The following is a 14,617-nucleotide window of genomic DNA, read 5'->3' as shown; positions in this document are numbered from 1 at the left end:
TATATAATAATACTGGCCTAAAATGTTTACAATAAAGAGCAAATTTTTGACGTAAGAACACCACTCATGATATCGTAACTACTCCAATTTTGAAATTTTTTACCCTCATGGGGAGTTGAATTAGAAGATATATATATATATATATAATATAATATACTTTATTAAAGACTATTTCAAGAAATAGTCCAGGGTAAGCCCTGGGAAAGGCGTTCAAGACGAGCGGAGTTGAGAGCATAAGCTTGTTTATAATGTAAATTATATAGAAAATATTTAGAAAAATATACTTTTATATCTACCAACGATTGGTCACATCACATACGTTTTATTAAAGCGACTATCACCAAATAACAATAGGTCTGTCCACCTACTGGAAGTCGTAACATTTCATGCAATCGTCATTTTTGTGTTAGCAATAAATAACTACTATTATTCACCTAATTGACTATTGTGAGCAACAGAAAACTGACTGACAGAGAGATTATAATAATATCGTTTTGACCCCAGCATGTCAGATAACTTGGGATTAACTGTTTTTATCATCGCCATTTCAAAATTGTACTATGCACGTACCGTGATATCAACAAATTTAAATTCATAACTGTTATCTATCTAGGTACGTAAAGGTTTACGTATTATTATTACGTCTGTAAATTCATTAATTGTAGAGTTGTCAATAAAATAATCATTCCAGGTAATTTGAAATCTGCTTAAAAATGTCTCCAAGGCACATACTCTAGAAAAGAGATTTTTTATTTTACAACGAGGATGATAAGGACAATTAAAAGGATTTTTTTCACTTGGTCCCGATAAAATTACCCCGCTGCACCAGATGGTAAGTGGAGTGGGGTCGAATAGAATATCGACTGATGAGAGATGATTACCCCTCAACAGTTGACACAATTATGCCGGCTTTTTGGAATCGGATATACACAGGCTGATCCCAGAACGCGACAAACTTACGTGGGCCGCTATGGCGGGTTTTAACACCTTGTCTACGGTGGTCGGTATCTGGGCGGACATAAAATATGTTATTGTTAGGATGCACTAGTCCTTTTTTAATCTGAATCATTATATGGCTTATAATTTCTATTTTTGCTTTTAATGTTGTCGTCTTTAATAATAATAATCGCTAATGATCAGATTAGTAAAGATCACAAAAGATAATCTAGCCTCACTTTGTTGTGACGCGCGCCGGTGCCACATATTTTTTCACGCATATTGTAGAAACTATATGGTGTAGTAATAATAGCTGTCAGTATCACATGTAAACGGTCATAAATATTGCACATACACAATGCACATATCGCTTTAACTATGAAAATAAACAAGTTTTTACAATTTCCATCACGCACTGAAACATCTTAGAATAGAATAAAAATAAAATTGGAGCAATGGTGACACAGCATAATTTTTATACTAAATGTGTTTCCAAGACGTTTATGACGACAAAAAAGAGCGTAAAATATAAAAAAAATTATCAACTTTTTTCTAGAATCACCATCGTATCACGAACAATATTACAGGAAAAAGGAATAGGTAAATCGAATTCACATGCATGAATGTCTTTGAATTAATTAGGTATTCGGTATTGCACTATGTAAATAATTATAAATAACCCGTATGATTAATGTGACTAATTATTTCCCGTCAAAATGTTCCGATAACGGCAACCTAAAATATTTAAACGCATCTGCCTCAAATACAAAATATGTATTGGAAAATCTATGAAAATATAAATTGAGTAACAAAACGGTTTCATTAGTATTCCGATCATCGTCAAAACCTATATAATTTCATTTCCATTAGTATCTGATTGTTTAAGATGCATTATGCGTGGAAGAATGTGTGCATTACGTCTGTAAAGTGAGACGGTTGAGATGCATCGCCGGGATGCGGCTGTGCTTGTCATCGCACCTGACGCGTAGGGTTGGCAAACATTTAAAATTAAATAAAAATATCTACTCTAAAAGCAGATTACTAGATTAATAGATTAAGTACTTTAAACTAAAATACAGATTGAATTCGGTAAATTAGTACTTTGGTCAAAATTAAATTGAAAATGTCAGTTAAATATTTTAATAACAACGATGCTATTGCTACATCTAAAATATACTAAAAGTCTAGTGAAGATAGCATTAGGTAACCTTACTTAATGGCTTAGGCTATAAAAAATATTTACTTTTTTAGTTTTTTCTAAGTTAACTTGTATAACTTTTTTCCGTCAGCTTAACTCCTTAGAGTAAGTAAGTAAGTAAGAATTAAAAAAATAATAAACATATTTGAATTTGTTCTGAAAACGACGCCTTAGGTGCCACTTCTTCATAATGATATTCCGTTTAAATGCTTTGAATTAGATATTTAATTTTATTTTTAATTAATTCTTACACGTTATAACAATTATAATTAATCCAACAAAGGATAATAGAGTTACGTACGACATTGTACCAAATATTATCATTCTGAGAACGCAATATAACCCGCGCATTATTATGTGCCCCAAACTACTACTACTCATTATCGAACTACCCCATATCGGGTACGACTTTATAACCCGTACTTACTAGACGTATTTAAAAAAAATTGATTATTTGCCGTTGTTTTTCTCGACATAGTCTTCTTGGCACGTGTAATATTCCCAATTCACTATTGGACTAAAAATATATTTTATAAAACAAAATCTATCCCAAATATTAAATTTACAGTTCGATTGACAACCTTATTGCCATCGGGCCGCACGAAGTTCATAGGTAAACATGACGGTATATAAACCCTATGCTGTGACGCGGAGCACACACTCGTGTTGCCGACGACTCTTTCCAGACTTCTGTGTCGAACCCCACCCTACGCAATGGTAAGAACCACTGTATTAACTAAACATATTTTAAACCGCTAGTTTCTCTTAGAATACTTGTGATGGTTAGAAATATGTCATTTGAAATCATGTGAGATTGATGATTAAGATATTATATTAGGATGACTTGTATACAAATACAAAAAATAACATTAGAAATCACGTAATTATTGCTAAAATTACTAACCGTCTCACCAATAAGTTAATAATGTTGGTTATGTAATTATATAACCCACGGTTCATGTAAAAGGGTGGCCGCGTCTAAGCTAATGGCTCATCACAATTATAATATGTATTACGTAATAAATAGACATTTGATAACACAAAGTAATCCTTTCGATTAGATCTTGCACAAATGTAAACGAAAGTTATATCACAACGCACTTGTAATAACAACTTATTGAACATAATATTACAGCTTTCAAAAATTTATAGCGTCAAGTCTACAAAAATACATAGTAACTTAAAATTATTAATATCATTTTATCGTTTCTTTCGTTGTTTGCAACTTTTAATTTCTATAATTACTCTTCATTTGACATGACGTGATTACAGTTGAGTTTTTGAAAGGTTAGGCTGAGACAGATGTTTTATGCATAACACTGGACGAAATTATGCGTGATTGTTATCGTTTCACGGTATCCTTTCATCTATATCCGGGGACAGCTGCACAATTGTCACGTTCTGTCTCGAGGAAAGTGGCAGCGTTTTGCAACATACTTTGTTTCGAACCTTTTATACATTCCAGTATGCTGATTATATTTAACGAGCACGTCATGCATGAAGCTCTTGTTGTACTTCCGTTTTCTGATAGTATTTCCATGTAAATTTACTATTTTATGTTTGTAATAAAATAACAGAATTTTGAGCAGAGAGCTAATTAAAATGCAACTAATCTAAAATCTGTTAAAATATCAAACTAATTATGGTTTCGTATTTTTTTTTGAATAATAATTAATTTAAACATTAAAGGCAGAGGTAGATTCCTGTGCCCTCATTTTATGGCAGTTTAGATTCGGCACCACAAATATATTGCAGACAGAATCTGACATAGTTTTGGACTGTCTTACAGGCCATAACGTCGCTTCTGGGGGATCCAATCCCGAAAAAACTACCAGAAAATCCTAGACAAAATCGTATCGGATCTAGGAGTTGATCCTACGACTTCCCGAACCACAGTGCATGAACACAACCACTCAACTCAAGCTCCAAAACGTTTTAGTATAAATAATTACAACATAATACGTACTTAGTTCTATTTAGCACATAAATCAAGTGCAGTGTACAGTTTCATCACATTACTCTCATAAAGGTATTGTTCAATATGAACACGTTGGTCTGTTCGCAACTCTCCCGACTCTGTACTGTTCCGTCATTGTGTTCCGTGTCTGTTGCACGCATGTTACAATAAATATTCATTACGAATGACATGTGCCACATGTCATTCATAATGCTCGGTAAATAAGTTAATTATCCTTTAGATATTACATTGAGTTGAGTTTATTGACACAGCATATTCTTTCTTTGGGATTTTAACATGTTTGTTAAAAGTTTGCATATAATTACACAACATCGCGCATTTTATCCCCGAAGGGGTATGCAGAGGCGCAACCATGGCACCCACTTTTCGCCAAGTATGTTCCGTCCCATGATGTGATAGGGGGCGAGCCTATCGCCATATCGGGCACAAATTCCAGACTCCGGGCTGATACTGAGCAGAAAAACCCAAATATCACTTTGCCCGACCCGGGATTCGAACCCAGGACCTCAGAGCGCTGCCGTACCGCGCATGCAGTACAACTACGCCACCGAGGCAGTTTGCATATAATTCACAATAAATAATCTTCAATAGTAATTGAGCAAACATAATAGGGATCAATTATGTTATTAGTGAAAACTCTCAGCTGAGTACACAAAGTCCCTTATTTTTTTCTTTAGATGGTCATCATGGTAATATAAGGTTAGGTGGTAAAGTAAGGTACATAGTCGTACTTGTACTCATAATAGGGCATAGTACTGTTTTATAGAAATTAATTTAACTATTTCGAAAACGATATAAGCAACGATCACAACAACGAGAGATCAAAATTAAATAAAAGAAGCGAAATAGTAACAAATATTTATAATACATGACAGCTCAAATGTATTTATTTAAAACATGTGATATACTGCAGAGAAAAAGAAACACGTATCTTTTACAAATGCCTGTACAAAGTAAAGCAGCAACATTCGGGTAAAGTTTATATTACTTTTGCTTGTAATAGACTAAAGGCACATTTTTAAAGATACTGATGTCTGTTTATTTAATATTTGTGTTTAGTACGCAAAATAATATATGAACGTATAAATTAAATTATTAATTCATTTATTATTACTAATCAAATAACATGAACTCATTTGGAAGTTATAAGCATCATCGTAAAGTCTAGATATTATACATGTATCTCTACTAAGTAGGGACGAACTATAGTTATATGAGCACTTAAATTTTTTTTCGTAATTTTCCATTTCAACAAAATAATTAATTTTCCAATACTACTCCTATGATTTTTATTCTGAACTTTATTGTAATAATTTCTATAACATATAACTAGGGATTATTAGGTTCAAGTTTTCACGATTTATTTTTTGATGGAAAAACCTAAAGGCAGAAAACAATTACTGCAAATCGTATCAACGGCAAGCTATTTAAGGCACGTGTCTTATTAAAAAAATAAATTGTCATCTCTGCACCGCGCGTTAATCTAACGCGAATTTGTTACTTGTATCTGAAAATTTATAATGCTATATGTATATTTTAATTTGTTTCAGATTTCAATCGCCCTCGTACTTCTCATAGGGACAGCGTTTGCTGTTAATGCTCAACAACACCCACCCAATCCACAAATACCTATAATTCGCTACGAATCGGACGGACCTAACCCAGACGGTTCATATAAATGGTTGTAAGTAGAATACGTTTTCCTTATAACGATGGATAATTTGCAGAATACTTTTTCACTTAACAAATTTAATGCTCTCCACGTATAAGGAAATAAGCGAATTCGGATAAAGTAAATGTCGCAATTCTAATAAACTGTTATTTTATTCAAGATATGAAACTGGCAACGAAATTAACGCAGAAGAGTCTGGCTTAGTTAAAAACTTGGGAAGAGGAGAGGGTGAAGAAATACAAGTCGCAGAAGGAAGATTCAGTTACAAATCACCAGAGGGCACTCCCATCGCTCTCTCGTATATAGCCGATGAGAATGGATTCCAGCCACGGGTATGGGCTTACACGCATCATTGACCATTTGAAGCGTTATTTATTCGACGTTTTCGCAATATTATTGCTAAGAGAAGATCATCATGTTAGAAATAACTATATATAATTGGCATTTTCGAAACCAAAATCGCATTAACGATACTTATACGCATTTACTTATTCCTTAAACGTTACACCAATTAAGGTTTGCAAATATACTCTTTGTTTTATGCGTAAAATAATTTCATACGAGGTATTTTTCGTTATTAATTAATCATTATGTTTAGATCTATTTTGTATGGTTATCCTTATCCCAGTTATTATTTAGATTCAGATACAAGTCTTTCTTAAATACTTTATTTTAATAGCGTGATACGATTGTTTAGCTTAATATTAGATTCATTGACAAGTTTCAACACATTATAATATGCGGGCTCAGTATCTAATTGGAACAACATATGCAAGATGTCAATTTTCACTTACGTCTTTGTGACTGTTTTAATTACATAACCAGCATCGCAGTCACCTATAGGAACCTAATTGTACTCGCCGTGAAACATTAATGCGTCAACAACGCGAGGTGAACAAATCGGCATCAACCAATTTAGAAAACACAGAATTCCTAAATATATTAGCAAACATTGTTACAAAATTGTTTCAACAAACATCACGACTGGTTTCCGAAATTTTACACATCTATCCGATTTCTTAAATATCGAACATTTTATCGAGTAATCGATTTCATTAGTTCTTCTTGTGATATGTTGCACAAAACATCGGTGCGGTAAAAAACGAAACATCTTAAATGAAATCATATCTGATAGGATTCTTGAATCAACAACGACTCGTCCTTGACATCTTGCCGCATGGAATAATTCACGGAATCCGCCTTAAATAGCATGTTAAGGCATGTTCACAAACACTGGTTAGGCAGTACTTTAACAAAGACGCTATTATAGCGACCAAATACAAAGTATCATAATTAATTTTAAGAATAGTCAATGAGTAAAACAGAAAAATTTCAATCGTTTATATAGGAAAATTTCCAAGCGAATTATAAAGACAATAAAATTCAACATAAGGTAAAATATCACATAGATTATATATGAACCTACTAAATCAGCCATGACCTACAAACTTATGACAGCTTTTTATTGACATTGATGTTTAAACAGATCAAAAATGTTACTGGTCATCGGTCACTTGTTACGTCTTATGTCAACTGCGCCTACGCTACGTAAAGGCGAACAAAGCAACATTTCTTTGTTTCATAAACTTTGAATAGATTGATGATGCACACACCTACCCTTTATGTAATATAATAAAATGTCAGGTTATCAATTAAGGTCTCCGTATTATTTTACTCCGACCGATATTCCATAAGTTAAGGACATTAAAAGAACAATGTCGTTTACTTTTGTATGCATAAAGAATTTTACTTTAAAAATTTCAAAAAAAAGTTTGTGTAACCGACGATTTATTCAGGTAAAACAAAAAGTAATATTTATAAAAACGAATCTGGTAATTCAAGTTATTGTCTGGGAGCGGTCGCATCACACGTATTTCATAAAATACTAGGAAAATATATTGTAGCCTGAATCATGCTTGCGTAAAGCTTAAAAGGAATATGCCTGATGTACCGTTTCTAAGGTGGGAGTTTTAGTTAGCCAATGTATGTACAAATGTCGCTTCAAAATACCAAACGGCGACCCGGAGTGACCCGCTCTTGAGAAATGGGGAGGCTTTTGTAGACATTGATATGACATCACGATGAACAGCTATTATTTAGGTGACATCTTACTAAATTGATAAATATGGAACCCATTTCATTTGACCGTAAACCGTGTCCATTGAGTAATGTTGGTATTTTGTTATATAACAACAGTGTGAGTGAATAAGTCGCTTCTCTTGCATATGACAAAAAATTGTATTGTGTGGTTATGTTGCGTGAATTAGCGTGGGTTGACTAGGTGTCAATAGATAATGATTAATACCATATCCAATTTTGTTCAGAAGACGGACGGACTTTTAAATAAGTTTGACATATTAATCAAACTACGAGGCAATCTTTGGCACAATACAAAAATAATTTCAATAACATTTGGTTATTGTTATGTGTGATTACTGTCTTTTATTGAATAATATTATTTTCGAATGTTAATTAAAATCATTAAAAATCCGTTACGGCTTCCTATTGAAAATTTTACATAAACCCATATAGTTACTAATAATAATTACAGATTAATTTAAAATATAAATTATACGGAACAAATAATAATACTACGTTTTTTGCTTATAGGGAGACCATCTGCCGACCCCTCCGCCTATTCCACCAGCAATCCAAAGAGCCATAGACTATTTGAAGTCACTGCCACCTACCGCCCAAGGGTCAAACATACAAACACAATACCAACCCGCACCATTCAAGCCCGGCAGAAGATTTTAGCGAGACAAGTCTTAGATTACGTACCTATTTTACGAAACGTGATTCGTCTAATATAATCTGTGTATATTGAGCATTCTTATGTAAATATAGAAACAAATTAATGTCGTATCTGTATTGGTGTAATTTTAACACAATTATACGATGAGTAAGGGCATATTTGCCTTTTTGTTAATCATAGAGGCATGATAGGTTAAGTCTTTTGTTTGATTTATTATGACACGTTCACATAGTGATTGAGCATAATAGAAAAATAATAAAACATTTTACCTTTGCAATAACCCTCTTTTATTTCTAATTATAAATACTCCGCGATATTTATAAAAGCGTAGTCAGGAATGCATTTCTTATTCATATATTTTGTGATTACATTAGTGTTTTTATGGTTCAACAAGATTATTTTTGCCCCATGATGTGATGGAAAACGAGGCTGTAGTCGTAACTGGCGTCTATTCTGATCCTAGTCTAGTATGTGATTTTTTTTCTAACTGAATATCACAAAACTTCTTTCCTTAACATATAGATTGAACAGTTTAATAAAGGTGGTTTAATGAGTTCTTAGTGACATTTAACTATAAAGAAAATCTGTCACTATAATTTAGAATAAAAAATATATTTTAAAATTATAGTAGACTGACAGAGTTTAAATAAATCCGAACACCCAAATATGCACAGTAACACTATGTAGCAACTGTTGCAAATGTCATCATGCAAAAATGACTTTTATATCTATCCTAATGAAATATATTTGGGTGTGATCCACATTACAACATTTTAGAATAAATCTCATTGGGTAACAGCGATGCCCTTGTGGATGTTTCAAAAGAGTTCAATTTATATGAGAAGATCATGACACCATGGGTATGCTTTAATTTTATCTCTAAGAATTTGAAATGGAAATCAATACTAGATATAAATAAGTAAGATAATATTTAGGTGATGAAATAAATCTTAAATAATACCCATATATTCGAAGCAAACCTGTTTAGTCTAGCAAAGCGAAATCTTATATTTTAATATAATACCACGATCTGCAGACTTGGAAGACAATGAAAAATAGCAGCACAGCGGTAATTCGCGACCTGTTCTGACATACTCGCATTAAAATGCAGGACGGTTGCCTAGTTTTGATGATACCGCACGATCTGATGCGGCGGTTAATCTTTATGCTTACTTTATGAAGGTTCTGTATTTTAGAATAATAATAACTTGTATGACCAACGTCGGTTACGTTTCTAGGTCACCTAGCGCTGCTTCTGCAGAAATAGGTGTGATCTCAAATGGCAGGACAGAATTATAATGCAGCAGAATTAAAGAAATATTAATGTCTAATATGTATTGAACATACAGAAGAAACTAGTCTGACTGAAGGCATCAATTCCTCAATTTTCTGCCTTAATGACGCTTAATGACCCAGCTGAGGATGGAGAAACTTCGAATTCGATTCCTGCAGCCAGACAATGTTTGCTTAATTTACAAATATATTTTGTTTACTTGGATGATACGGGATATGTTCTCCTAGTTCTTACGATTTATGACTTTTATCATAATTTAAGTTTACGACAATAATATGACAATTTTGTGCTTTGCTTACTTTTTTCCAACCTGTATACGCATTTGCAGTCTTCGTTAGACAAGGAGCATTAGATTTTTAGTTAGGTCTCATAATGCTCTAAAAATTTAGGACAAAAAATAACGATGCTTGCAAATATGACTCATAACTATAAAATAGACAAGGCACTTAACGAGCTTGGCTAAAAAAATCTCGTAGTTTAACTACTGCCTGGCAAACATGTTAAAGTTTATAGCCCTCTTTTCCTCCACATACCTTATTCCAATATGAGGTCAGTACAACATTACGTGATAGGTACTTATAATTAAAATCATTTGGTCTAGATTGTATGAACTTCTTATTTCTATTTTTCTTTTCTTTTTAAAAAAAAAATGTGTTAAAAATCCTATATAAGTCTCGTCTGACTTAGTTATTCCACTCTGGAACCGGAGTAAATAGTCTGTGTATGCAAACATCAGACCAAGCAGGGTATTATGATAGCAATAATTTACAAAAATATTTGAATTATCGAAATGGCTTAGCGTTGTAATAATATCTATATTTCTTATCACACGCGATAGGTCAATTTGTTTCGAATCAACATTGTATGTCGTCACATGGTGTTTGTATTGCTTTCCGCCTGTGGGTGTATGTCAGCAAAAATGATTGACATTGTATAAAACTTTAAATACATGCAAATTAGGTTGACCATATCCTAGTATTATGTTGTTGTAGCTATATATATACCCATATATTTATTTTAAAGAACTATTCATTGAAATTGAACATCACAATGAATATTAACAACTATTTCCTATGCATACTTATTTATATTTAAAGGAGAACAAAAAAATAAATATAATAGGTAGAATTGGAGGTTAATAAAAAATACAAAGTAATTTTGAGAAAAAAATGCGGAACATCTAAATCTAACTGAGCGATAAATTTAAACAACTATGTCAGTGGATTGCATGTTAAATGCGTGCATTGTAATGGTCAAAGGCATCCCAATTAGTTGTTCTTCAACCTAAAAAGTAAAAGGCAGTTATGATTTCAACTTCATAATGTTCCGTGACGTGATCGAAGTAAACTTCAAACCCGCAACTGCGTTACGAAAAAATATGACTTAAACGATTCATAACATGTTGCTTTTAGCATAAAACAAAACAAGAATAGATGAAGACAGCTACAAAATATTTCAGATGCCAATCAGTAGTAATAAATTAGACGTTATAAAAACTTAGGTTTTTCTTAGTAATACTTTAAGCGGTATGAAATTATACGTTCCGTGTCTTATTTGTATGTATCTAATTATAAAAAAATTTAAAACTTTTGAATGAACATTATTACGGTGTAAGCTAAGCTTGAATAGCAATGTATTGATAAAAATTCAATCACAGTTAAAGTGAAAATATTAACTTGAATCTAAATGACTTTCGAGTGTTTGAAATTATTACAGCATATTATTTTATTTTGCACACGCTAACGTTAATATGTCGACGCAACAGTTAATATCGTCCAAATTTTACATATATTTCGATATTTAAAAATGTAGGTAAAGAAGATTGGTGTAATATTTATTAGAAAATTTATTATCTTTTTTGAATATATTAATAAGTACAAAGTAAAACCATGGAAAACTAAAATAATACATAAGGAAAATAGTTTTATCATTATCAACGATTTATTAGAGCCTTGATTTGATAAAATAGAATTATAGCAGCTCCAGACATATGAGACGCCGAGGATTCATATTTCTAACGCCCACAATTAACATACCTATGCTCAAGTTTGAGTAAAGATCAAATTTACTGAGTTGATTATATTTTCAGTCTAATATTTATTTAGGTTCACTGACGTTAAGGTTTTAAAACTATTTTTAATACTGCGGTCTTTGAAGTTTGAATCAATAAGTTTGCCGTATTAAACTAGAAGTAGAAAATACTCGAAATATAGGCAAGAAGAATGAAATTGACATTCATATCCTAACACTAGACTTCCTCCAATAACAAAACACATCAGATAAGCATCTCGTCTTATACTTAGTCTGGCCATAAATACTGTTACACTTAATTATAAAAAAATATTACATTTGAATTTCGAATCTGTCATTTTTATACGATTGTTCATTGTGTTTTCTCATTTTGGCGCCAATACATTGTAAAATATTTTGCGATATTAAAATGGTGTGGGGTGATAAAGAGAACCGAATCGCTGTGATAGCATTACACAAAGTAGGTATGGAGCCAAATGCAATTTTTAAAACTCTCCATACACTTGGTATTAGTAAAATGTTTGTGTACCGGGCTATTAATAGGTACAATGAGACCTCCTCTGTTTGTGACAGAAAAGATCTGGCCGTCCACGTAGTGTTCGTACGAAAAAGGTGGTCAAAGCAGTAAGGGAAAGAATTCGAAGAAATCCTGTCCGAAAGCAAAAGATTTTATCTCGGGAAATGAAGATAGCACCTAGAACCATGTCGCGTATTTTAAAAGATGACTTAGGACTTGCAGCCTATAAGAGACGCACTGGCCATTTCTTAACTGATAATTTAAAGAAGAATAGGGTGGTAAAATCGAAACAACTACTGAAGCGGTACGCAAAGGGAGGTCACAGAAAAATTTTGTTTACGGATGAGAAAATTTTACAATTGAGCAACATTTTAACAAACAAAATGACCGTATTTATGCTCAAAGCTCTAAGGAAGCTTCCCAATTAGTCGACAGAGTGCAACGTGGACATTATCCGACTTCAGTGATGGTTTGGTGGGGTGTTAGCTATGAAGGAGTGACTGAGCCATATTTTTGTGAAAAGGTATCAAAACATCGGCACAAGTGTATCAAGATACCATTCTTGAGAAGGTAGTTAAGCCCCTTAACATCACCATGTTCAATAACCAAGTATGGTCCTTCCAGCAAGACTCGGCGCCGGGTCATAAAGCTCGGTCCACGCAGTCTTGGTTGGAATCGAACGTTTCGGACTTCATCAGAGCTGAAGACTGGCCGTCGTCTAGTCCCGATCTTAATCCGCTGGATTATGATTTGTGGTCAGTTTTAGAGAGTACAGCTTGCTCTAAACGCCATGATAATTTGAGTCCCTAAAACAATCTATACGATTGGCAGTGAAGAATTTTCCCATGGAAAGAGTGCGTGCTTCTATTGATAACTGGCCTCATCGTTTAAAGGACTGTATTGCAGCCAATGGAGACCACTTCGAATAAGCTTTTTATATTTTTAATTGTTTTATATTTATGTATTAAACTGACACACTGTAAAAGTAATAAATGTTATTTGCAGTTAACAATTTTCTTTTTTCTTTATTACAATATTTATGGCAAGACTAGGTATAGTCAATTTCCAAAATTTCTTAAACTCTTAAGGAAATTAAGAAACGAGTTATTACTGAATCTGTCATGAAATTACATCGTGACATATAAATATCGTCAAAGAATAGGACAGAAAGCATGTTGATTACAATTATGCATAAATTAATTTTATGATAAACCAGTACGATATTTATTGACGCATATTAATTACTAATCCCATTATTATGAGTACAAATTAACATTCTTTCGGTGTCGTTTGTAATTATTTGTCTTTACCGGTTCCCTTGTTACATTTCCTTTCATTTGGCGTCTTTTATGTAGAATTGAGGGTTTTTGTACACACGACGCGTGAGAAAAGTCTGCGTCGGAATGATCATTTTGTGAAACAACTTAATTGTGTGAACACAAATGTAATTTATCTATAAAACATATCGGAATTTAATTATCATTGAAAAAAATATCTGCTAATAAAAATAATTGCCTATTTTGTGTTATAATTGATAGCAATTTACACACATATGCATATTATGTTTGTGATCCGGAACCAAAACCTTATAACAAATTGTTGACCTTTGGCGGCATATTAAATTGTATTGTACTTGGGATGTATTGTGCGGCGGTTATGAAGAGCATGTACTAAGTCAAAGCTAGCATATCAAGCAATACCTCAGGGCATGCCTCTAAACTTTATAGATGATTGGCAAACTGATGCTTCATGGTTAGTATTTATAAGGTTACCGTTGTTGTGTTTCCTCATGTCTATATTTTTATTGTTATTCACTCTGTTAGCTTAAATATTTTATTTGTATTCCCTTTCATTGCTTGCATTTTGTACAATCAATTAATCATTCATATTATTTTTATAGCTGCAAAAAATCTATTACAACTGCATTGTTAATAAACTTGTTGATTCATGCAACGATGCTTTGACTATAATACCTGTCAGGTTTTTACTCACTAAGTCATACTTACCGGATAAGCACAAAAGTTCGCTTAAAATTTATAGAACGTAGCGGAGATGTCCTGATCCTTTGATACCCAAGTTTTACTTACTTGTCCTGTTCACTGTTACTCAATTTGACCTTTATGTGTAAAAAAAATCAGATAAATATTTTCTTATTTAAAATTAAAGTAATTAATACATCTTATTAAACAAAGACGCCTTTTCTGTCTGTCTATATGTTATTGATTTTCTCAAAACT

General features: G+C 32.7%; 1 protein-coding gene across 1 annotated transcript; it reads left to right on the top strand.

Annotated features, from left to right (window-relative positions):
- The first annotated feature begins 2,776 nt into the window (after nucleotides 1-2,776).
- Nucleotides 2,777-8,816, top strand: LOC115451407 (endocuticle structural glycoprotein ABD-4). Its single transcript, XM_030179707.2, has 4 exons — nucleotides 2,777-2,851; nucleotides 5,663-5,796; nucleotides 5,945-6,116; nucleotides 8,395-8,816. The coding sequence occupies exons 1-4, from the start codon at nucleotides 2,849-2,851 to the stop codon at nucleotides 8,539-8,541; spliced, it is 456 nt and encodes a 151-aa protein (XP_030035567.1). The 5' UTR covers nucleotides 2,777-2,848; the 3' UTR covers nucleotides 8,542-8,816.
- Nucleotides 8,817-14,617: the final 5,801 nt, after the last annotated feature.

Source organism: Manduca sexta, chromosome 26 (genome assembly GCF_014839805.1).
Source record: "Manduca sexta isolate Smith_Timp_Sample1 chromosome 26, JHU_Msex_v1.0, whole genome shotgun sequence".
Lineage (NCBI taxonomy): Eukaryota > Metazoa > Arthropoda > Insecta > Lepidoptera > Sphingidae > Manduca > Manduca sexta.
The sequence above is the reverse complement of the archived record's forward strand: the minus strand, read 5'-3'. Positions and strand labels throughout refer to the sequence as shown.